The sequence below is a fragment of the Alosa sapidissima genome, chromosome 21 (genome assembly GCF_018492685.1).
Source record: "Alosa sapidissima isolate fAloSap1 chromosome 21, fAloSap1.pri, whole genome shotgun sequence".
NCBI lineage: Eukaryota > Metazoa > Chordata > Actinopteri > Clupeiformes > Clupeidae > Alosa > Alosa sapidissima.
In genome coordinates, this window is record NC_055977.1 from 28,336,545 (window position 1) to 28,362,944 (window position 26,400).

The 26,400-nt window shown below is 45.5% G+C and overlaps 1 protein-coding gene across 4 annotated transcripts in view; it reads left to right on the plus strand.

Moving 5' to 3' along the window:
• The window catches only part of epb41a (erythrocyte membrane protein band 4.1a), a 79,410-nt gene that overhangs the window by 23,852 nt on the left and 29,158 nt on the right, over positions 1–26,400 (plus strand). For 3 of the 4 annotated variants that reach the window (XM_042076521.1, XM_042076520.1, XM_042076522.1), the window contains exons 2-13: positions 1,730–2,178; positions 6,210–6,521; positions 8,268–8,372; positions 12,950–12,992; positions 13,272–13,347; positions 13,944–14,162; positions 14,647–14,734; positions 17,044–17,196; positions 17,887–17,984; positions 18,131–18,306; positions 24,792–25,051; positions 26,030–26,101. In XM_042076521.1, the coding sequence (XP_041932455.1) occupies positions 1,730–2,178; positions 6,210–6,521; positions 8,268–8,372; positions 12,950–12,992; positions 13,272–13,347; positions 13,944–14,162; positions 14,647–14,734; positions 17,044–17,196; positions 17,887–17,984; positions 18,131–18,306; positions 24,792–25,051; positions 26,030–26,101 (2,051 nt within the window). Of the gene's footprint in view, positions 1–1,729; positions 2,179–6,209; positions 6,522–8,267; positions 8,373–12,949; positions 12,993–13,271; positions 13,348–13,943; positions 14,163–14,646; positions 14,735–17,043; positions 17,197–17,886; positions 17,985–18,130; positions 18,307–22,410; positions 22,858–23,597; positions 23,676–24,791; positions 25,052–26,029; positions 26,102–26,400 lie in introns of all 4 variants that reach the window. The other variant, XM_042076519.1, reaches the window with a different exon arrangement.

Sequence of the window (26,400 nt, forward strand, 5' to 3'; positions counted from 1 at the left end):
GTGATGTGATGCGTGACCTTAAAGCAGCCCTCTCAGTGCTAGTCATTTGAAAACAATATTAACTCATCACTCTCAAATGATGCTGCACTCTGTACTAACCTTAAGCAATGGAGAGGGACCTCTTGTGAACTTGTGAACTCTTCATGTGACCTTTGATATATGCATGATATTCACAAAGTGCAGTGGAAGGTAGTTCCAGTTGAGCATATTCTGTATATGATGGGAACTGCCACTGACTGTAGACTAGATGGACTAGATTGACTATCTGAAAATCATGTGTTAGAAAGCTGAACCATTAGAGCACTTTCTTTTTATGTGTAAAATACTATGCATCGTCTATGTTGAAGGAAACAGTTGTAATGAACATGACCAGTATTATTACTAGAAATATTCTCAATTGTTTGTCTAAATATAAGTTATTAAGTGGCAGACATAAATGTAAACATATACAGGTGGGTCTCAAAAAAATATTTTTTATTTCAAAAAGTGAATCTTTCATATATTCATTACATTTAGAGTGAAATATTTCAAGCCATTTTCTGTTTTAGTAAATGTCGGTTTCCTGAGCCTAGTCTGGTTCAGTAAACACAACCACAATCATGGGAAAGACTTCTGACTTGATAATTGTCCAGAAGGCACTCATTGTAAAGCCGATTCAAGAACTTGGGGGAACATCACAAGGAGTGGACTGAGGCTGGAGTCTGGAGTCATCAAGAGCCACCACGCACAGACGTGTCCAGGGAATGGGCTACAAGTGGCACAGTACTAGTGTCAAGCCACTCCTGAATCAGGACTAAGAAGAGACAGAACTGGACCGTTGCTCAGTGGTCCAAACTCCTCCTTTCACATAAAAACATATTTTGCATTTCATTTGGATATCAGGGTCCAATCAAGGTCCCAAGAGTTTGGAGGAAGAGTGAAGAGGCACAGAATCCAAGTTGCTTGAAGTCCAGTTTGATGTTTCCACAGTCAGTGATGATTTGTGGTGCCATGTCATTTGCTGGTGTTGGTCCACTGTGTGTCAATTCCAGAGTCAATGCAGCCTTCTACCAGGATACTTTAGAGCACGTCATGCTTCCATCTGCTGACAAGCTTTATGGAGATGCTGATCTCCTTCTCCAGCAGATCTCAACACCTGACCACAGTGCCAAAACTGCTAGTAACTGGTTTGCTTACCGTGGTATTACTGTGTTTGATTAGCCAGACAACTCGTCTGACCTGAACCCCATAGAGAATCTATCGGATATTGTTAAGAGGAAAATGAGAGACACCAGACCCAACAATAGAGACAACCTTAAGGACGTTATCAAAGCAACCTGGGCTTCCATAACACCTCAGCAGTGCCACAGGCTGATTGGCTCCATACCACGCCAAAATGACGCAAAAGGAGCCCAACCAATATTGAAATGAAATCTTTTAGATTACAGTAGTCAGATGAGTTAATTTCTTTTTTTAAAAGATTGACATTTCAGTATTATAACCTCCAGTACTTCAGATGTGTGCCCTAATCATCAAGATTAAAACAAAAAATGGCTTGACATATTTCACTTTATATCTAATGAATCTAGAGTATATGAAAGATTCACATTTTGAAATAAAAAATGAACTTTTCCATGATATTCTTTTTTTTTTTTTAGACCCACCTGTATAAATAAATATAAACAAATATATTCTATAATAAAATGTTATGAGTATGAGTATTGAGTATTTGTTAATCTTCTCTCCTCAGTGGCGGCCATGACGACAGACGAGGCTGAGAGCCAGCAGAAGAAGGCCAACCAGCAGCAGCAGCAGTCCCAGCGGCCTTCCCAGCAGCCGTCGGACGACCCCCCTGCCTCTGCTGACCCCCCCGCCGTGACCTCGGACCCCCAGGACAGCCCCGCATCCGGCCCAGCCCCGGGCTCCCCTGCGGCGCCGGCGGCCGGGGGCGAGGAGGAGGTGCAGCTGCGTCCCCGCCAGCGCACGTCGGCGGGCCGCGGCCTCTCGCGCCTCTTCTCGTCCTTCCTGAAGCGGCGCTCGCAGTGCTCGGACGGCGAGGGGGCCGACGGCGAACGGGCCCGCGACGCCCGCCAGGACGAGCCCAAGGCGCCCATCGCCGACCCCGAGCCCGAGCTGCGAGCCGAGGGCGAGGGCGACGCTGCCCTCGACCTGCACTCCCTCAGCAGCGCCGAGAACCAGGTCAGAACCGTAGAACCTCAACGCCACACCTAGTACCAATGCCTAGAGCCAGGACAGAACCACAGAGCCCCCAACACCACATCTAATACCAATACATAGAACCAGGTCAGAACCAAACTGTAGAGCCCTAACACCACACCAAATACCAATGCCTAGAACCAGGTCCAAACCATAGAACCACAACTTCACCTATTACCAATGCCTAGAACCAAGCTTACATTATAATGAAGCATTATCAATGGTCTATGCATATAGACCCTCACCTGAGGAGGGCATCCTATGATGCCGTATCAATGCACATGTAATATTTGATGTGTCAATATAAGTTGTAAGTGGCTGGGAATGATGAGCTTTGAATGAGGAGCCAATGATGAGTGATTCCCCCCTCAACTCCACAGGCCCCAGGGGTACACTGACCTCCAGCACCTGCACTGTCTTATTGTAACATGCCAGGCTTTCAGCATTTACACTGACCTCCAGCACCTGCACTGTCTTACTGTAACATGCCAGGCTTTCAGCATTTACACTGACCTCCAGCACCTGCACTGTCTTACCGTAACATGCCAGGCTTTCAGCATGCACACTGACCTCCAGCACCTACTGCCTTACTGTAACATGCCAGGCTTTCAGCATGCACACTGACCTCCAGCACCTACTGTCTTACTGCAACATGCCAGGCTTTCAGCATGCACACTGACCTCCAGCACCTACTGTCTTACTGCAACATGCCAGGCTTTCAGCATGCGTGTTTTTGGTGCAGTTTTAGGATGTAATGGTCCCAGCTTGGTGTGAAGGCCGGGTTAGCTGATGCTAATCCTGCTGTTATGTAACTCGCATTTAGACAGAGCAGAGCGTTGAGCAGGGCGTGACTCTTCTCTAGAGGGGCGTGTGTGGACACTCAAGCCTGTTTTTAACGCTCGTACTGCCATCACAGCAGGACATGAGAGCGTCCTGTAGTTTTGGCCCTTTCTATACTGGGCCATGCGGTGTTGTTATTTTATGATGTGTTATGTTCAGTTGTACTGTAATGTTTTATGAAGATAATGCTCATGAGAATGCTGAGCCCCCATGTTCAGGCCCCCAGAGTGTAGCGCTGTAGCTGCCTGGTAGCTCTAGCTGTTGGCTGCAGCAACTCGAGCTAGGTTTTTGGGTTTTCTTCATACCAACAGCACTTGGTGACCTTGAGAAACCGAGATTTATGTGAAAAATCAGCAGAATTCTCCTTTAAGATAGCATTCACAGGTTCAGCATGCCAGGTAAGCATATGTAGCATTTTTGGCCATGGCCAGGGTCCTGAAATGGTGATTGAGTGCAGAAGTTGCTTCGCAAGCAGGAGTCAAAGTCAGGCACGATGTGTGCTTGCAGCCTTACCCTGCCAATGGCAGTGGGCTAATTGCCCATGCATGCATTGAGATAAATGAGGAGTAAATTGCATGCAGGATGTCACACAAGACACGAGAGGTGTGGCAAATTCATCACTCCCCGCCCAAGTCTCCGTTTATAGCTGCTTATATAATGAACGCCATTCGTAACTGACCACCATTTGTACTCGTCATGTGGTCACCAGACCCTTTCATCCAAAGTGACACATCCAGCCGTCGAGCTTTGTCTTCTATCTTTATTTTCACAACACTGATAGTGTCGCTCTCCGTGAGGTTTCGCTGACCCCAACATCTGCCCGCCCCCATCCCGCTCCACTGTGTCGGAGATGGAGCTTGTTCATTACACGCTTGTCCTACATTTCAGGCCTATTTTAGTTTAGGCACCAGTGTTTGCAAATGCCTTGAGAGAACACGGGCTTGTTGAGAGTGGTGCGTATGAATAATTGAAGCGGAGCACTAGATGTCTAGAAGTGAACGGAGTGCTTACTGTAACAACTGCTGCAGGCAGATAGTGGATGGAGACGCTTGTCAGACACTAAGTGTCAGTTTTGAAGTGGGAGAGCGCAGTACTACTGACACTGTGTCTGCACTGTAAATCAAGAGTTATGTCGCCCATAAATAACATTCATGTTCATGTTTACCAAGATGTGGAAATGGTACATTTACTGCAGTTCAGACATTTTTCATCCTCATGTCCTATTTAAAGCAAAGCTGGCTTTGCAAGTGAAGAGACAGTACATTAGTATCAGTATTGCTACTCCCTGGTGTGGAGATATACAGTACATTAGCATCAGTATTGCTACTGACTGGTGTGGAAATATACAGTACAGTGGCATCAGTATTGCTAGTCCCTCCTGTTGTCTGCATGTTTGGCCTAGCAGCTCAGCTTCAGGAGTCTGGAGCTTTATCCCGTGCCCTGTCTGTCTGTGCAGTTCAACACACAAGATTTCATCATCACGGTCCAACTTCCTCGTCCAGTGCCAAGGAGGCATTAGCAGACTGTACTGTGCTCTTAAAGGTGCAGTTCTTGATGGTGGCAAGGTAGCCTAGAAATCTAGATGCATCCTAGCGGCAGCAAATTACATTTGCTGCCAGGGCTAGTCTAGCAACTCTCCGGTGGCTTGTGAGCTCGAAAAATTAAACTTCTATCAGGCCAATCAAATCATGTATAGAGTCGTTAGGCGGGCTTAACATAATGATTGATGGCAGAGTTGCAACGGTTTGGCTTGAATTCCCTGTTACTTGAAAACAAATAAGATAATGTTGCTGTTGGCGAACAGTGTGACACGAGTTAAGCTTTTATTAAGCTGGCAAAAGTTTGAACTAGCCAACTAGCTCCGCTGGTGGGAAACGCATGGGATTCATAGCGCTGTCCTATTGCGTGCAGAGGGAATTTGAAAGACAACTGATTATCCCGCCCCTCGGACTGAGCACTGCGAACGGTGAGTGCCCAGACCCTACATTTTAATGTGGGTCTGGCTCGTCAGGCTAGTGGCAAGGTTCAACTCAACAGCCAATCAAACAGCAAATAAATAAATACCCAACCCTTAAGCGTTGATTGGCTGGAATAGCTCCTGGTCTGAACCATTTAGTTTGTTTGCATCCAATTTAACAGAGCAAGTACTGGTGAGTGCACACACAGATAGCTAGAAAACCGTGATGGGAAAATCCCTAAATGCACCTGTCATGACTAACACTACCTCCCTGAATTATGGACTGTGCCTTTAAGCCACTGCACATCCCTGTGTGTGTTTGAGGGGCATTTTACACCAGTTTTGTCCAACTTTTAACAGCTACGTTCCATAGTTTGGTCCTCACGCACCCAGATTGCTCGGCGAGGCTTTTTCTCATGGCGAAGCCTCTGAATTATTCACCCAGAGCAGCGCGCTCCCACGGTGAATCACATCGCCACCGCTGACCTCAATACAAACTTTTATCTCTTCCCCCCTCTCTCTCTCCCTCTCTCTTCCTCTCTTTCTCTCTCTCCCTCTCTTTCTTTCTCTCTCTCTTCCTCTCTCTCCTTTTCTTCCCCCCTCTCTCTCCCTCTCTCCCTCTCTCTCTCTCCCCCCTCTCTCTCTCCCTCTCTCTTCCCCTCTCTCTCTCTCTCTCTCTTGTTTTCACTAATTACAGTCACCAATTAGAGTTAATTATTGTCAACGAGCTACCCCCCGCCCCCCACCCCTCCATGTCTGTGTCTTCTCTCTGCCATGGAGCGATATGATTTCAGCCCACAAAAGGGGCACTGTGTCTGGATTCCCAGGCCACCACACAGGACACATACTTCTCTTGGTTCCACTGGGGTAGTTAGCAGGCCTCTCACAGGTCCTGCTTGGGTGGTCTGCCGCCGGTTCATTCCATGAAAGTGAAACAAAATGTATGTTGGGGAAAATGTGAATGGGTGAATGGGAATTAGTAGATGAACTGTGTCTGAAGTAGATAGAGACAGATGAATTGATGAATCTTGGAATGCAAGATTTATTGTAACAACTTTTTTGCAATTTTTTTAAATATATATAAATTAAAAAGCCCTGTGTCACTAAGGTCAAACTGTATGTCCTGAGTATGAAATTTGGGAAAGAGATGTTAACACTGTACTGTTGCTTGTGTGTGTATGTGTGTGTCTGTGTGTGTGTGTGTGTGTGTTCACAGCCGGCCCCTGTGGACCAGAAGGAGGACGCTGACTCAGACGAGGAGGGAGGAGGGAAAGGAGAGAAGGCCAAAGCCAAGAGGGAGGTCGGAGAGGCGGAGAAAGAGAAGAAGGAGGCGGAGGAGGGCAAGCCTGACGGAGGAGAGGCGGCGGAGGGAGAGGGGGAGGGAGAGGGGGAGGGGGAGGCCAAAGGAGAAAAGGAGAAGAGCGCCGAGGAGGACGAGGTCAAGCCGGCCAAGGCCCCGCGCCGACCCAGGATCATGCAGTGCAAAGTCACACTGCTGGACGACACTCTCTACGAGTGTGAACTGGATGTAAGAACACAGATGTGGACGCACACACACACACACACACACACACACACACACACACACACCACTGTGGTGACCCAGAAATATGCACTACAAAGTCACAGGTCACATTCCTGGACAACGCTCTATATTTTCACGTGTATGCGCACACACACAGACACACCCACACACACAAACCCACACACACACTGTTTTCTGCTGTCCCTGTGCTGACATAACCTACCAGAGCCCATTTGTCCTGATATGAAATGGCTCATAAGAGTGATTGATGTCCCAAGTGAAGGTTGATTTGCCTCTGTGCATAAGAGTAGAGGGCACAGGTCAGGGTGGCCTCACTTGATGCTTTATGCTAATCTGTTTAGCAGGAGTGTTGCATACACATGTGCGCCACAACATATACACCCATTTATGTATAAAAAAACACACACACACACATATACATACACACATACATGCTCTCTCTCATAGACACATACACTCTCTCTTTCTCTCTCTCTCTCTCACACACACACGCACACTTTACATTATTGTCCAGGAGGCATCATTCTAATCTTGCTGTCCCTCCACAGAGAAACGGGTCTGTCCCAAATCCTCTTTATCCATCCGTGCCACACTCATCACTATCATCTTATTTCCTCTCCTGTGGCAACTACATGACCCTGGGCTGCCCTCATGCCCTAGCCTACTGTAGCCAACACACACACACACACACACACACACACACACACACACACACACACACACACACTCACACACATACACACACACACTCACTGATGTACTCTAAAAACACACACTGTCATACAATAAGCTCCGAAAATTGAGCCATTCCAGACACTGGTATTACACACACACACACACACACATACAGACGTGGACGCGCACACACACACTCACACAGATGTTGCCTTTGTGACTGGGGACCAGAGGCACTTCAGAAAATGTATTTACTGCTTAATGATGAAGTGACTTCGATGAGACACTCTCTCACACACACACACACACACACACATTGTACTATTTTTCACTGTTGCCTTTCAATTACCTTTCAATTACGAATACACACACACACACACACACACACACACACACACACACACACACACACACACACACGTCTCCTCATCATTGTGGTCTTTTTAATTAGGGGCTTATTGTGTAGTGTATGTCTAGTGTGTGGTGGTGTGTGTGTGTGTGTGTGTATGTCTTTGTGTGTCTAGTGTGTGGTGGTGTGTGTGTGTGTGTGTAGCGTGTCTAGCGCCACTGAGTGCGTCTCCTCCAGGACCCGAGGGATCCTTCTCCTCTCCTCTCCCCGTGCCAGTGAGCCGCTCCTGGGCCTAATTAACTCCCACGGAGCTGTGGGGTGGAGGGAGTCTGGGATGATCTGGAGTCATCACTTCTGCTTTGCTCTGCTCTGCTCTTTGGGGTCTGGGGCAGGTGGCTGAACTTTTAAGTCGTTCGCTGGTGACTCATTTGTCGCCTGTCCTAGGCTGTAGAGTTCTCTCTTTCTCTTTCCCTTTTTTCTCTCTTTCTTACATTCTCTCTGTCTCTGTTCCCCCCCTCTCTCTGTCTTTCTCTGTCTCTTTTTTATTCTCTCCCTTTCTTTCTGTGGGCTTTTGTCCCAGGGAGCACACACAACATATACAAAATGTACCATTTACTTATCTGCGGCTGATAAATTCATACATGCAAATTCTGTGTGTGTGTGTGTGTGTGTGTGTGTGTGTGTGTGTGTGTGTGTGTGTGTAGAAACATGCCAAAGGCCAGGAGCTGTTCACAAAAGTGTGTGACCACCTCAACCTGCTGGAGAGAGACTATTATGGTGTGGCTATCTGGGAAACGCCCACTATGAAGGTATTCTAATTCTATTTTGTTCTATTCGTTTGTGTCACATGACGTCACTGTAGCTTTGCGCCCCGCTTAGCCACTCAGTGGTCACAACAGCTGACCGTCTGACAGCTAACAGCTGATAAGCCCCCACAAACTGCTCCCATAAAGTCACAATCGCCTTGTTTCCCTTCCCTTCATGTTCTTTCAATGAGTATAAACCATGGAGTGTATAAAATACGTATAAACACATCTGACATTAAAGAACATTATCCAGATTAATGACAGCTAGCTACTGTATGACACTAAAATGAGTGGTAGCTGTTAGCCACTTAGCTAACAACTCGCTACTACATGTACCTAGTCAGAGTAAACTACCACCAAAATAATATATTTGAATTGTTTTTACATAATGCTTACATTTCCCATGATTAAATATAAATCCTTGGTGGCCAGGTGCCGCACTTTCACGTTTTTGACCCATCCAGCCACAGCATATTGATAAGCATCAGTGGAGAGCCGGGACAGTTGAAACACTTTTTAAAGGACAATTCCGGCGCAAAATGAACCTAGGGGTTAATAACACATGTGTAACGAGTTCGACCGTTCACTGGGATTTGTTTTCATGCTAGTCGAATGTGACCAGTTTTATTGCAAACCGCTAATTAGCGTTTAACGCTAGCCTTCGGGGCACACGTACAGTAAAAAGAAATCGCTATTTCTATACCACTAACAAGGCTCAAAATAGCACCACACTTACACAGTATCATAATGAGGGTCTCTACATGTAAACCGAAGCATTGAGAACTTTGTAAGTGTACCTGGCAGTTTAGAAACACATTACCGTTCCCGTCTGGTTCACACCCCTCGTGAATATGGCGGCATTCAGAGGCGGACAGAGTACACAGCTTCATTACTTGAGTAAAAGTACAGATACCCTTTGCTAAATTTTACTCAAGTACAAGTAAAAGTACAACAGTCAGATGTCTACTTAAGTAAAAGTACTTGTTTTTAAAAGTACTTGAGTATCAAGAGTACAAGAGTAGCATAGTACATACAGTTATGAAAAATGTTTATGTTAATACCTTGGAGAATGTAAAATGAATTGGAAGTAAAATCATTAAAAGTCATTTTCATCTTTTTACCATGTTGCCAGGGATGGGCAGTATTTCTAATACATGAATTTAAAATACGTATTTCAAATACAAAATACTAAAAACTATCATTAACTTGTTCAGAAAATTGAAATAGTCTGGCGAGGTGGGGCCACAGGTTGGCACATTCCCGGGATGGACCTGCTGCGTCTTCATCCATTGATTCGTCCATGGTTTCGTCTTATCTAAATCTGACCATGGAGTTGACTTTGGCGAAAAGCCAGTATCGGGTACTCACAGTTATGGATAGAAATGTAGTGGAGTAAAGAGTACAATATTTGCCTCTCAAATGTACTTGAGTAAAGTCATGAGTACTCCCCAAAAATGATACTCGAGTAAAGTACAGATCCCTCAAAATTGTACTCAAGTACTGTACTCAAGTAAATGTACTCCGTTACTGTCCGGCTCTGGCGGCGTTCTATTTGATAGTGACGTAGGTGGCACCTATGAATAGAGTCCCGAAGTGTGACGTAGCGTTTCCATGACAGCAGAATCACTGGATCTAAACAAACTTTCGAAGTGGCAAAAATAGCATTGAATTTAGACATGTGGCATCATTTATAGCTAATAAAAATAAATATATCCATTTAAACTTGTTTTACCTGCTAGGCAGCAGCTTAGCCACATAACACGGATTCCCTGGCAGGTGTAATAGAAAGAAACAAAATTCCAGTGGATATTTCACGTCTTCTCAAAGACTGGCGGCTGTTAAGAGCGACGTTTTTTGCCAAAAAAATAAAGCCAAAACACGTCCGTGAATTTAAGGATTTTAACCGCATGCTGTGAAGTTACATGCAGTTCTCTTTTACGGAGGAAACCCATGCTAAAATAAAACTCTGTAGTCACGAATTTGATCGTGTTGGTATTAATATATGTTGTATTATGTGATTCCTACAGTGTAAAAAAATATACTAACGTCTTAGAAACATTATCATTATTGAAATAGATTAAGAAAGCCACCGCTATGGCGATTTCAATGGTTAGATTGATTTGTTTAGATCCAGTGAAATTGCTGCCTTGGCAACGCTACGTCATGGCTTCGGGACTCTATTATATTCTATTCTGTTCTCTTCTATTCTTTTCTATTCTTTTCTATTCTATTCTATTCTATTGTGCTCTGTTCTAATTCTATTCTGCTCTGCTCTGCTCTATTCTATTCTGCCCTATTCTATTCTGTTCTATTCTATTCTATTCTATTCTATTCTATTCTACCTTATTCTATTCTGTTCTGTTCTGTTCTATTCTGCCCTATTCTATTCTGCTTTATTCTATTCTGTTCTATTCTGTTCTATTCTATTCTATTCTATTCTATTCTATTCTGTTCTGTTCTATTCTATTCTATTCTGCTCTATTCCAGAGCCATATAAAGGTAACAAGTTGTAACGCATGCACAATGCTCATCTAGGCTATGGATTTAAGTTGCTTAAAAAGGCAGCAAAAGTGGGATATAGTGCAACTGCTTCCCCAAAACAATTCCTCCATATTGTTGGTAACTGTCAGGGAATTTAACCCCAACATATAGATACAAGAACCACAACATGTAGTAGCCTATGGCTTTGCCCACAAACTCTGGTACCAAGAGGAGAGCCTGCTAATGTAAGGAAGAATTCCTCACACCATCAGTCTCTGACTCTGCAGCCCAAAAGCTGTGTCTTTTATTGTACAGATGCACACAGAAAATAGGGAGCAAGACATAGCGACTTCATTGTGACATACTCTTATCTCACCCACACACACACACAGACAGCGTGCAGGTCTGTCTAGATGCACACTTAACTTGTACTCTCTGTTCTTAGAACTCAGCACAACAACATTTAACTTGAACTCTCTGTTCTTAGAACTCAGCACAACAATATTTCTGCTTACACAAATGGTTACAATGATAATTTAAAACAGGGTTCTCAAGTCTTACGCAATGGGCTCACACGCCACACCTTGCATTTCTCACGCAGAAATATTACTAGGGATGTCAAGGTATCTGCATAATTAGTAGCCTAGAGGAGACGCAGGGATACAAGAGGATTTCTCGCAGGGTTCAGAACTAGCGCACCACTCACCAGACAAATCAAAAAATAAATAGCCACCGACATCCAATCAAAAAATAGGCTATTCGTTGTATCCGGGTAAAATTCCAAAATAGCACATTCCCTCCCTACAACCACGTTATGCTTGTGTGGGGTTACACGTTTAAGATTTCAAAACTGTACCATTCTTTTTATTCAGAAATTCAACTGTCTGTCATTTGGTAAACCATTATGGCACTTTACAGGGTGTGTAAATCAAGCCTTTTCCCGAGCGTTTGGCCTATCCTACTTTAAGGCAAAATTATTTCTTATCTATAAACTAAACTAAACTGTCGGTCATTAAGAAAACATAATGATTGTGTCATTATAGCTTTGTGTAACCCAGACATCAGCAACGTTCATTTTACACGACCAATCACTCTCGTGGCTGCCTGCACTTTCCTTGTCGTCACGGCTGCAACTTTCGCACTCGTTTGTGCTTTTTAGCGCCGTGTTCATCAGGTCCCGGGACACCCGTCTGAGCCTCCATGGACCATGTCAACAATGAATGAAAATTGGCTTATTATTAACGAGTGTTATCAATTTGAGCGAGTGCTACACATACATTTTTTTCTAAAGATACAGGACTGCTGCAGACAATTACCTGCCAACCACCATAATGTAATAGCAACCCAAGATAATGAACTCGCTGTCCAAAAAAAAATGGTCTCGGCATGCACATGCTTAGTCCAATGGTATAGTGACAATATAGGCTATTCAAGTGAATAAGCAATAGCCTAATAAATAAAATATTTGTCTCACTCAGTACATATACATCTCGTAAATTGGTAAGCCACAGAATATCCCAGTGTCACGATTATTATATTTCAAGATTCCAATTATCCCACGTAAATATGAAAAGTTATTTCTACTGACATGCTTCCTGGTGACATAAAAACACAAATGTTTTTTCTTGATAAGGCTGACATAAGAGACATAGGCTATGCATTATACTTTCCCAGATGGGTACAAATCCCTGACTGTCCTGAAAAATAAACAAAAACAAGATATAGGATGTATAGATTACAATGACAAATTCAAGGTCTCAAAGGGTTAATGCTTCTTTCCAATTTTTTTTTTAATTAGTGAGTGTAGTCTATTCTATTCTATTCTATTCTATTCTGCTCTATTCTATTCTATTCTATTCTATTCTGCTCTATTCTATTCTATTCTGCTTTATTCTCTATTCTATTGAATTATTTTCTGCCACTGTTTATTTCTGTTCTCTACTTTTCATACATACTATGTAATTAGTGTACTATACATGCATGTTGTGCAGTGAAATGTACTGAGCATGCCATAGGAATACAGCATGACATAAAATACCTGCTTATTGTATGCAGTGTGACATAAAAGATCTGCTTAAGGTATACATTTTGCCTTACAGACCTGGCTGGACTTCACCAAGGAGATTCGGAGGCAGGTGCCAGGTGAGTGAGATTCTATCTTGTTGGTGAGATTATACAGCCTGCTTATAATGTTCTTGTCAGTGGAAGTGTGTGTTTTTCCACATTGCATTGTGATTGTATTATATATTGAGCAGGTGTTTTGAGTTTTCTTTTAATGTATATTACAAACTTGATCAGAGGTCCAATATACACATAAATAACAAACAAACAAACAAACAATAAGCATTGTGTATGTGTATGTGTTTGTGTGTGTGTGTGTGTGTGTGTGTGTGTGTGTGTGTGTGTGTGTGTGTGTATCAGGGACCGACTATGACTTCACCTTCAATGTGAAGTTCTACCCCCCCGATCCTGCCCAGCTATCTGAAGACATCACAAGGTGGCGTTCACCTCCAGAGTCTGAGCATGAGCCTTTAACTCGCTCATTCACTCTCTTTCTTTCTCTTTGCTAGAACTGTCTTTTTCTCTGTGTGCTCCATGTCCGTCTTTTTTATGCGTGTCTCCATCTCCATAATTCCATTTCTCTTCTCTCTCTCTCTCTCTCTCTCTCTCTCTCTCTCTCTCTCTCTCTCTCCCTCTCTCTCATACCTCATCTTTCTCTAATCCTGCCCCGTCAGGTTGTTGACTTCATTAGTGAAATGAAACCCCCTTAACCCCCTGCTGTGGCTTCTCCAAACCCGCATGCACACACACACACACACACACCTTCACACCTTCACATAGACATTCATGTGACGTTCATCGCTCATGCACACACATCCACATATCACACATACAAGCACACATGCACATACATACATACACACCTTCATACACACACTTACATAGACAACCGATTTCATTTTTATCTCTGCTTGTAGCTTTATCGATCCCTTCTCTTCCTCTCTCTTCCCCTCTCTCTCTCTCTCTCTCTCTTCCTCTCTGACCTATGGATATGCCCTTTGAACTTTGACCCCTGACCTCCCTCCCCTCCAGGTACTTCCTGTGTCTGCAGCTGCGTAAGGACATCCAGGCGAGCCGGCTGCCGTGCTCGTTCGTGACGCTGGCACTGCTGGGCTCGTACGCGCTGCAGTCGGAGCTGGGCGAGTACGACCCCGAGGTGCACGCGCCCGACTACGCCAAGGACCTCAAGCTGGCGCCCGGCCAGAGCAAGGAGCTGGAGGAGAAGATCATGGAGCTGCACCGCACCTACAGGTCAGAGGGACAGGGACAGACACACACACATTTACACACACACACATTTACACAAACATACACACACACATTTATACAAACATACACACACACACACACACACATTTATACAAACATACACTCACACTCACACTCACACACACACACACACATACACACACACACACACACATTTACACACACCACATGTACACAAACATACACTCTCACACACACACACACACACATTTACACAAACATACAATCTCTCACACACACACACACACACACACACACACACATTTACACACACATACACACACACACACATTTACACAAACATACAATCTCACACACACACACACACACACACACACACACACACACACACACACACACACACACACACATTTACACAAACATACACTCTCATACAGACATACACACACACACTCTCATGCGAAGCAAAGCTCTCATGCTAATGAGCCCCACTGTGTCCCCACAGGTCCATGAGTCCGGCCCAGGCTGATATGATGTTCCTGGAGAACGCCAAGAAGCTCTCCATGTACGGGGTGGACCTGCACCAGGCTAAGGTGTGTGTGTGTGTGTGTGTGTGTGTTTGTGTTTTGTAGTAGTAGCGCAAGTAGTTGTAGTAGTTGTAGAATTAATTTTAAATGAATATGCAAACCAACTCTCTTGCTGGCATATGAATGTGTTTTTTAATACAGTTATTTGATCATTATTGATATTCATTTTGTACTGAACTCCATCCCACATGCATTGATTTCAGCTGTGTCCTGAGCTTGTTTACATCCTGACTTCTTACCTCTTTCCTGTCGAGTCCATCAGCTGGGTGTGCGTGTGTGTGTGTGTGTGGGTGTGTGTGTGTGTGTGTGTGTGTGTGGTATCAGTGCATCAGCTGTATGTGTGTGTGTGTGTGGGTGTGTGTGTGTGTGTGTGTGTGGTATCAGTGCATCAGCTGGGTGTGTGTGTGTGGTATCAGTGCATTAGCGCCGCTGTGCTAGAGGGCGCCTGAAATGTCACAGTGCGGCCGCTAATTCATAAATAGGGACACAGAGGAGCCTGTAGTGTGCTGTGCAACAGGGCCTGATATATTCATGACCTCTGAACTACCACACATGCACACAGTCTCTCACACACACACACACACACACAGACACACACAGCTGACCTGTGTGTGTGTGGTAATGTGCATGCTCCCACCCAGATTATGTTCAGTGCCGGGTGATGGCACTGTAAGTGCTCTGTGATGGGGCAATGGGTGTAGTCAGTGTGTACGTGAGCGAGAACACGCGAGAGCACCAGAGCTCATCAGGCTCCACTCCCGCTAGCTCTCCATCCCTCCCTGCCACTGTGCCGTGTGTGTTTTTATCTCTGAAAGGTGTTTGTGTGTGTGTGTGTGTGAGGCTCATGGTTTTCCAAAAAGGATCCACACATGTGCCACGCAGATTTTAGTTGCAGAACCAGGTCAATCTAAATGCATCCAACTAGGGATTTGAATGAAATATGGAATTTATCAGGTTTAGAAGTAAGTTAGGTTTGTGATGACCCCTAGTGGAGAGTCGCTTTCACTGCAGTCATTTAATTCCAGTGGAACCTTACTGTCTTACTGTTGTTACGGTTTTTCTCAGTCACTTGGTGCATTGTTTCTCAAAACAATTAGTGCAAACTGCACTGCATAGTGGACAACCTGCAAAAGCACTTATCTTGCTCAAAATGCTTAGTTTATACCTCAAAAGCAAATATGTATGCTAATAAAACGGTCAGTGCAATCAAAATGACAAGACATGATGCCATTGTTTATGTCAAGATAGATGAACTGTTTTGTCTTGTTGTCAATGTGACTCTGTAAGTATTTTCTAATGAGCAATGCGCAAGGCAGAACTATTTTCTATTTCAGAACTACAAAGTTGCACATTAATGTGTGTGGAGGGGGGTTGATTGCAAAGAAAAATTGCAGTTTTTACTGTTGACAGTCAGACATTGTGACAGCAATGTGCAAATGAAAAATGACCAATATACCGTAAAATACCCCTTGGTCACATCTCAAGTCAAGTCAAGTCACTTATATAGCACATTTAAAAACAACAGGAGTTGACCCAAAGTGCTTTACATGGCAATGAGAGGTTAGGCAACAGTTGAAACATAAAAAGGGGCCCAGGGATACACAGGTCTGACTAAAAAAAAAATGTATAAAAAAGTAAAGAAAAATAATATTACTATATTACTATATATCTTTCTATACATCTCAACGTTCCTGTCTGTCAGGTTACATATATTTATATATGCTAGACAGACTATGACATCTAGTTATGACAACTAGTTCAACACATTTGCATGTAATGACACAAGCAATATGCGATAAATAAGGCCAATTTGTTTTATGGGGTAAGACTATTCAGCAGGGAACCAGTATAGTGCATTTTGACCAACATAAAGACATTTGTACAAAATCAGTTGCATAGATGTACGAAAGCATTGCTATTTGTTCAAGATGGGGAGAAACTGCTTCAATGATGTACACAAGTGATAAGATGATATGGAGTTTGAACAAACAGTTTTGAGAATTACCATTCTGATCTGAGAAATGAGCCAAAGCAACTGAGAAAAACTGTATTAGATGTAGATTCAAGGTCACAGATTTAGACTCCAGATTTAGACTCCAGATTTAGACACCATAAGCAGAGAGAACTGAAATGAAAGTAGGACTGTAACGTAATGGCAGATCATCAGTCATGTTAGTTCATCAGGCACCCCCCCTCTCTCTCTCCCTCTGTCTGTCTCTCTCTCCCTCCCTCTCTCTCTCTCTCTCTCTGTCTCTCTCCCTTTCTCTCTCTCTGTCTCCCCCCCCACCCCCCCCGTGTGTGTGTGTGTGCTGTAGGATCTGGACGGGGTGGACATCATGCTGGGCGTGTGCTCCAGTGGTCTGATGGTGTATAAGGACAAGCTGCGGATCAACCGCTTCCCCTGGCCCAAGGTGCTCAAGGTCTCCTACAAACGCAGCAGCTTCTTCATCAAGATACGCCCCTCAGAGGTACCCACACACACACATACACATACACACACACACAAACACATATATACACACCTCACTCATTGAAATTGACACAATTTCACATATGAAATTCAGATGTGCGCACGCATACACATGTTTCAAAACAGCAAAAAAACATGTGTATCTTTAACCACACAGGTACACACACCCCAAACATACACTTTGAGATACAAACCCACACATGCACACTGATACACAAAATACAGCAGTGTTTTGAATAGACTCTTAGCTATGCAGACACACACACACACACACACACACACACACACACACACACACACACACACACACACACTTACCCAGTAGGTACAGTATGAACTGTTAGTGAACTCTCCCTAGTTTCCTCAGTATGCCCTCATTACTGTGCTTTATGAAACACTCTCTTTTATTAGTGTGTGTGTGTGTGTGTGTGTGTGTGAGTGTGTGTGAGTGTGTGTGTGTGTGTGTGTGTGTGCATATGGATTTGTTTTTTTGCTTGGTGAATCACTTGGGTTCAAGTTCAGGACAGGTATGTGTGTGTGTGTGTGTGTGTGTGTGTGTGTGTGTTTCTGTGTCTGTTGCTGTGGTTACTGACGTTACCGATGCACTGATGTAAATCTGAACTAGAAGTATGTGACCATTTTCATCCCATTGTGTATATTTGTGTGTGTGTGTGTGTGTGTGTGTAAGCTGGAGCACTATGAGAGCGCCATCGGCTTCAAGCTGCCCAACTACAAAGCCGCCAAGAAACTGTGGAAAGTGTGTGTGGAGCACCACACCTTCTTCAGGTGAGACCACTACACACCTGGAGTGACCTGAGGACACCAAACATCATCACTCTAGCTATTAGTAATAGTTAATACATTTAGTAACACATTAAATATAAACACCGCTTTCTATGTGTGTGTGTGTTTGTATGTGTGTCCGTCTGTAGGCTGACCTCCACAGAAGCGGCCACCACCCCAAGGAAGTTCCTGGCTCTGGGTTCTAAGTTCCGCTACAGTGGACGCACCCAGGCCCAGACGCGCCAGGCCAGTTCCATGATCGACCGCCCCGCGCCCGCCTTCCAACGCTCGTCTAGCAAGAGGGCCTCCCGCAGCCTCGATGGAGGTGTGTGTTTGACTGCTGGATCAGATGGTGTGTGTGTGTGTGTGTGTGTGTGTTTGTACATGTATGTGTATCTTTGCAAGAACATGTCCATTACTGTGTGAGTGATTGTGGTCCAGTGGCCAGTGTTGTGTTGATAGTGTGTGAGTGATTGTGGTCCAGTGGCCGGTGTTGTGTTGTGTTGTGTTGTGTTGTATGGGTCCTGCTGGCCTGTGCAACTGGGTGAATGGCTCTCCTCACTAATGCCCTCAGGGCTGTTCTTAGAGTGGACTCTTTCATCAAGCAGCACTATCCCAGGATCTGGCTTCCCCTCCTGCTCATTCTCTGCCTTTATACTTTTTCATCTTGTCTCTTTGCTGTCTTTCTCTCACTCTGTATTTCTATCTCTTTCTCTCTCTCTCTCTCTCTCATCCCTCTCTCTCTCTCTCTGTGAAGCCGTGGCTCCCTCTGGGAATAGCTCACCCTGTTATGTAACGCGTCCTGAAAACATCTGCTTTCATTTGGCCGGTCAACAGAAGGTGCCTGCCCGCCTGTCTGGGCATCTTCCTGCTGTGACCTAAACCTATACTGTCTATCCCAGACAGTTTTTCTGGGATTTCTTGGGAGTGTCTGAAGTTGCTTTGAGACACTTTTTGATGGGGCTATGCGTGCGTGCATGTGTGCGTTTGTTCATGTGTGCATGCGTGAGAGAGAGACAGAGAGAGAGAGAGAAAGAGAGAAAGAAAGAATGTACATGCGCATCTCAGCATCTGGGTGCAGAAGTGTTTAATCCATGCGGCTCTGCTGTCATGACGACAGGACAGGCCTCCAGCTGTGCTCTTACACTTGCTGGTCCCACTGCAGGAGCTGACTCCAGATCAGCAGGTAGCTCGAAACGCTCAAAGAGCTCACACAAGGCTTTGGCTCATTTCCCGTCTCTCCTCTTTGATTTCTCTCTACCCAAGTGTCTCTCTGAGATGAGAGCAGTGTTCACTCTTCAGTGACATCCTGAACTAGCTATCTGTTTCCTCTTGGTTGCTCCCATAATTCTTTTAATGGTGGCACAGGTTCCCAGTCACAGTTGTGGAAGATGAGGCTGCCACCTTTTCTGCCTATGGGTACCTTGTGAAGATTCTATTTTGAAGATTCAGTATGCACTAATGCTGGTTAAAAAATCTTAATACCCAACCGTTATTGGTATTGGTACAAGCGGCTAGGGTTGGGAACCAAACATCGAAATGACACAAATCTATTCAGAAAATATATATTTTTTTAAATGTAATTTGGTTCTGCCAAAGTTATGTATATCAGTAAGTACACTGTACTTAGAACACTTTATAGGTACTTGATCTTGATTGCAGTTGCCACTAACACATAAAGCATAGTTTTGGAGTTCTTCTGAGCAGGCAGGTCCCCTGTGGCGGTTGGTGTGACTCGGTGTGGCCACTGTCAACAGTGTGTGCCGTGAGGTTTTCAGTCTTTATGAAAGGCTAATGATTCGATGGAGGCCTGTTAATTGCATAAGTATGCTTGGTTAGACGACATTACTGAATCAGATGCATATTGCTCCAAATGTTCTGTTTCTCTCATGTAATGGCAGTCAGGCATGAGAGCTGAGCTGAAATGTTGAGAGAGAGAGGGAGAGAGAGAGAGGGAGAGAGAGGGAGGGAGAGAGAGAGGGGGGGAGAAGGATTCACCACAGAGCAATACCAAAGCAAACTCAAGTGTTTACTTAATATCTGCAGTTATTTATAGTCAGCAAACAACATAAGAGTAACTTCTCTGGGGAGTGTTTGGACTAAACCAAGCTGGACGAAACCAAGCAAGAGTTACTACCAAATTAATTACTGGGAATAAACAAGGCCAACACATTATGAGGAAATGTGTTTAAAACTGTTTACCCCGTTTTTGATTACAGTGTAACATTTTAGACAGATTTACAGTGTGGCTTGTAAGGGAGGGAGGGCGGGTGTGTCTGTGTGTGTGTGTGTGTGTGTGTGTGTGTGTGTGTGTGTGTGTGTGTGTGTGTGTGTGTGTTTTTTTCCACCGGCCTCACTTCATTTTAAATCCTCATTAACCCTGACATGTCCCTGAACCCATCACCTACAGTACTCTCCCCATCCAGAGGAGGACGTTCCTCTTCACAGAGCTGCAGTTGATCTCCCTGGTGATAGTCACCACACACTGAACGCTGTAGAGTTATTTGTGAGGAAAGCTGTCCATGGCTCTCTGTTGAACCATGAAGAGAGAAGAAACCGCTTGGTCAGCTGAAATGAATGGTACATGCAGACGACTGAATGATTTGTGACAGACAGAGAAAAAGAATGAAACAAAGGGAGGGGGGAGAGAGAGAGAGAGGGAGAGAGAGAGAGAGAGAGAGAGAGAGGTTAGTTTTTCACACGGTCTCTTTCTCTCTTTCCTCCTCCTTCTGCTCATCTCTGTCTCTACTCTCCAAAGACAAACACACTCCAGCCCTGTAGTCTGGTCAGGACCTCTGATATGTCAAGTAGGGTCAACACTTTTCCTCCTTGCTCACTGCAAGACACTGCATGGTTTGTCTCGACTGAACTCCATTACGGGTCACTCTTAACAACACACTCTGGTGGAGTAGTAACCTGTGCTCCATGTAAGAGCCCGTTTGTACTTGTCTGACCTGTACTTAGAGAGGGGACCAAAAACAAGGCCCAGCAGGTTTCGCAAATCACAGTGAACACTCATGTATATGAATTCCCAGTTGTTTTTGGGAGGTGCTTTGAACCCTCTGCTTTGCTGGTTATGGATAGAGTTTCTTTGCAAGTATATATATTTAATGTGGGTTTTCATTTGTGTTTTTTGTGGTTTATTCCATAAAGGGTATGTTTAATATCTTATTCCCCCGTCCTGTAAAAAAGAGAACGTTCCTGCCAAAAGGAGGATGCATGCAGTGAGGTTCAGGAGCCCTGATGACGATGGCGGTGACAAGGACGTTTGGTTTGTTCTGTTGGACCGCGTTTCCCACGATGCCCCGGTGCCGACTCCAGCAGCTGCCCGACTTGAGAGTAAGCGGCCGCCATCGCGAGCCAGAGAGTCAACAAGCCATGAGATGAGGGATTGGGTTAGTAATGGCTTCTGACAGCTTCTACCTCTGCGTGCCACAGTAACGTCTCCCCCTCCGAGAGCGGGGCCATCGGCTGGGCAACTAACAGAACGGACGGAAGAGAGAGGGGAGGGGAGGAGGACGGTGGTGATTAAGAAGGACGAAGAGAAGGAGGAGGAGGAGGAGAAGTTTCCAGAAGAAGTGCCACAGATGGCGGGAGATGACTGGTTTGTGCTCCTGGATCGTGCAGCGTCTGTGTCTTACAGCTGGGGGAAATCAGGTACCCCCCCCCCCCCCCCCCCCACGCCCAAATATGCCTCTGCTTAGGTAGCAGGTTAGGCCCTGGTCACTGCCTGCTGAGGACCTTGTCCTGTCCAGTGTGACCTGCTACCTCCACTTTGTCACAGCCTTTACTGCTCAGCACGAGTCAATCTAACAGCGTGTAGCTCACTCCTGCCCCCTGCTGGTAACTGCTTTGAGCAGAGCTACTGACAACACTCACCAGCATCTGTGTGAAGCACTGATCCCAACCCGCAGCCATTTCACACTCTCTCTTCCACATACAGGACCTTGCCCTCGTGAGGTCCTCCACTGCACCAGCACCTGGCCCATAATGCTTTGCTTTATGCTGTATGCTGCCTATCTTCATGGCTATCTGTGGCTATCTTGTGTCTCATTTTGATTTGGGTGTCTCTGGCTTGCACTCTCCCTCCCACACAGGCCTCTTTCAAAGCTTGTGCTGATGTGTTGAGGTGACCCATAGAGCACCCTCTAGTGGTGGTGTTGGGAAGGAGATTAAGTAAAGTCCTAATGCTCTGTGATTAGACATTACTTAAGTGCTTGGATGCTTTTTAGTTGAAAATGGACAAAACTGACCTGGATATTTACTGTATTATAATAATTGCTGCATGAAGGATGCTGTGCACTGGCAATGTTTTAATATTTCATATTTCTTTATCAGTTTCCACATTCAGCCGTCTGCATTTTATCTTCATGAGTTCAACATCTTGTAAGATTTTTTCACTTTATCCTCACTTTTTCTCAAAAAGCAGTACCTCTTGCAGCAAGGGTGGCTTTTTCAAAGAGGTCAACGGTCATTTGGAAGACCTTAACAACCACTGAGAATGAGGGTGGCTCCCTGGTCCCTGGCTCGTTGGATGACCTCCTGTCCCGCGCCACAAAAGACCTCCTTCTCACCCAGCAGAGCGTGGAGCAGCTTCAGCGCCAGTGGCTGGCCGCAGGCACAGGCCTTGGACCGAACCGGGCCTTGAGCCAAACCCCCCAAAACCCTCTCCAGGCCCGGCGGTTGGCCATGTTGGAGCAGGAGGCCCTGGAGCTCCAGAGGGGGCTGGAGATCGCCGGGCGCCAGGCCAGGGAGGAGGCTCTCTCTCTGGGCAGGAGGTTGAGGGCACTCCTCCCTGAGCCTTTAGGGGAAGACCAGGACCTCTGGTTCCTCTTGCTGGAGAAGGATACTCTCAAGGGCGTTGGTTTCTCCACAGGTAGGGCTGCGATGATCGCAGCGGGCAGAGAAAGTGCTTTCATATGGCTGGACTCACAACAGTGTCACCAGTGCAAGAACTCTTAATCGGCTTCTAACACACAACTGGCTTTTTGGTGCCTCTTTCGCTCAGGAGCACTCCAGTGTGTCCACACATAGGTAGTTAGCTATGAGGGCTGCGGTCGACAGTGAAAGTGCTTTCAGATGGCTCGACTTAACTGCCCAAACAATTACCATCAACAGTGTAAAGAGAACATGAGCCTTTAATCAGCTTCTAACAAACAAGTGGCTTTTTGGTGCCTTTCTGCTCTGCAATAATCCAGTGTCTCCACAGATAGGATTGCGATGAATGCAAGTGGCAGAGAAAGTGCTTTCAGATGGCAAGTGGATGCTGGCAAACTAACTCCATATGCTTATCTGCAAGAGCACATCAGCTGTGTATGCCTGCCTTTAACACACAAACTGGACTTTTGGTGGATCTCTACACTGTACTTTGACTTGGACTACTGTTCTTGTCCCCAGTCTACCTTACTTCACCTAACTCTTTCCTGAGGTCAACTGTGACCCCCTTCTGGAAGGTTCTCATCCATGCTTCTGCTAATTCAGTGTTTTGCTTTGCTCTAGAGAGCACTGTTGCCAAAGTTTCCCCAGCAATCAACATTTTTTGCTTTTCTGTTGGGGATTTAAAAGAGCTGTATTGCTTTTCCACTATTGATCATAACATGTCACACCTCATTGCAGCGGCCTGGAAGGATGACTGGTGTGAGCTGCTGGGTCTCCCTGCCCCTCCTGTTTCTAGTTCTCCCCTACAGCCCACAGGTAGCAAATACACACACACACACACACACACACACACACACACACACACACACACACACACACACACACACACACACACACACATACTGTACACACACACACACACACACGCACACACCCCTGTGAGGGACCATACCTGGAAGAAGACCCAGCCTGGCAGTGTGCATCAGCCAGTGGACAGTCACGTGGTGAAATCTCCTCTATTCAGAACCGCAGGTGGAACTGGGTCTGCTGATGTGTGTGTGCAATGCCAACTGTGGTTACCCAGGGGTCTCTATGAGTGTGTGTGTGTGTGTGTTACCCAGGGGTCTCTATGAGTGTGTGTGTGTGTGTGTGTTACCCAGGGGTCTCTATGAGTGTGTGTGTGTGTATGTGTGTGTTACCCAGGGGTCTCTATGAGTGTGTGTGTGTGTGTGTGTGTTACCCAGGGGTCTCTATGAGTGTGAGTGTGTGTGTGTGTGTGTGTGTGTTACCCAGGGGTCTCTATGAGTGTGTGTGTGTGTGTGTGTGTGTTACCCAGGGGTCTCTATGAGTGTGAGTGTGTGTGTGTGTGTGTGTGTTACCCAGGGGTCTCTATGAGTGTGTGTGTGTGTGTGTGTGTGTGTTACCCAGTGGTCTCTGAGTGTGTGTGTGTGTGTGTTATCCAGGGGTCTCTATGAGTGTGTGTGTGTGTGTGTGTGTGTGTGTGTTACCCAGGGGTCTCTATGAGTGTGTGTGTGTGTGTGTGTGTTACCTAGGGGTCTCTATGAGTGTGTGTGTGTGTGTGTTACCCAGGGGTCTCTATGAGTGTGTGTGTGTGAGAGAGTCTGAATAGAAGATAAAACTCCCTTGGGTTGGGGTCATAAGTTCAACTGTTATCTTTGAAAATCCAGGTGCCACTGATTCAGTGTAAAGTGTACATCTGCAAAACAAATGTGATGTGTGATGAGTGTGTTTGGAAACGCTGGACTGAAAGAGAGGAATGTATCGCGTGTAGTCACGTTTTAAGACCTTTTTCTTCAGAACCGATAAGTAGAGTTAAATGACATGCTTATGTATTTTATGATGTATATAACTATTTATATATTTTATGTATTTATCTGTTCCTCTCTTCCCTATCCTCTGTCCTCTCTGCAGCGATGGTGGCCACGCCGGAAAAAGGCGCCCGTCCGGTCAGTGCGCCCATCATGTCCCCCGTGTCCCCGGGAGACGCCGCTCCGTCGCCTGCCTCCGCCGCCATCTCCACGGCCACCAAGGAGCGCAAGGAGGTTGCCACGCCAACTGGCCGTCCCTCGCGCTCGGCCGAGAGGAAGGCGGAGGTGAAGGGGGAGGGGCGTGGCACCGACTCCCCCAAAGCGCAGCAGGGCGCCAAAGCTGAACACACACCTGACATCAAGGTACGGTCACACACACACACACACACACACACACACACACTTGACATCAAGGTACGGTCAAACACACACACACACACACACACACACACCTGACATCAAGGTACGGTCAAAACACACACACACACACACACACACACACACCTGACATCAAGGTACGGTCAACCACACACACTTACTCTACTAAACACTCTCCTCAAACAAACCACAAGGTACACCCCCCTGACAGACACCCCCCCACACACCCCCACACACACACAGAGACACCATATTCTCACACTACTCACTACAGGCCATGAAGGTATGACAACCTCTCCACACACACTCACAAAGGTGACCATACCCCCAATTTCACACACACTCATGCATGATTTGGCAGAAGCAAACATCAAGGGAAAATTATTTCTTGTACCAAGATGTGTACATTTTGTATTGTACATTTTTAGCAGTTGCACTATGTTTCTGACCATCAATTAATGTCAAATTTGTGTTATTTGTTATTTTTTTTTATAAAGTTTAGGATGCTGCACCTCACTTTAAGAAACCACAATTTAGACTGTTATGCCACATGCCTGCAGAGGAAATGTATACGTGTGTATGCTGTACTAATCCCTTGTTAAACACAGCGAGCATCTTTATGGTTTTGCAGCCCGGGGATCACTTGTATTCCTGCATGGTCTACCTCTCAAACATGGGCTGTGTGTGTGTGTGTGTGTTTGAGGGAAGGAATGAGTGTGTGTGTGTGATGATCTATAGCTATGAGAACCGAGATATGTAATTTTTTCTCACACATTTTAGTGTGTAATAGTCAGTTTATTATTTACTAATTTAAAGTTTATTATTATTCATGTTGCATTTGTTGTGAGGGTTTAGACTGTGTGTGTGTGCATGAGTATGTGTTTGTGTGTGGGGGGGGGGTGGTTCTGTGCAGCTCCACATGCAGGGTGTCTGAGCTGTGTGTGTGTGTGTGTGCCACTACAGACGGTGGCTAGGCGAGAACGCCGGCACCACACGCAGGCGACCACCGCCACCAATGGCGAGCGGGAGAGACAGGTGTGTGTTTGTCACACACGCTGCATGCTGCACCGAACGCTGTGTGCGCCTGTTTAGAACTTTGTGCCTTGGTGTGTGTGTGTGTGTTTATGCCTCTGTGCCTTGGTGTGTGTGTGTTTGTGTGTGTGCATGTGTTTAGACATTTGTGCCTTAGTGTGTGTGTGTGTGTGTGTGTGCGTGCGTGCGTGCGTGCGTGCGTGTGTGTGTGCGTGTGTGTGTGTGCGTGCGTGCGTTTAGACCTTTGTGCCTTGTTGTGTTTGTGTGTGTGTGTGTGTGTGTGTGTGTGTGTTTATGCCTTT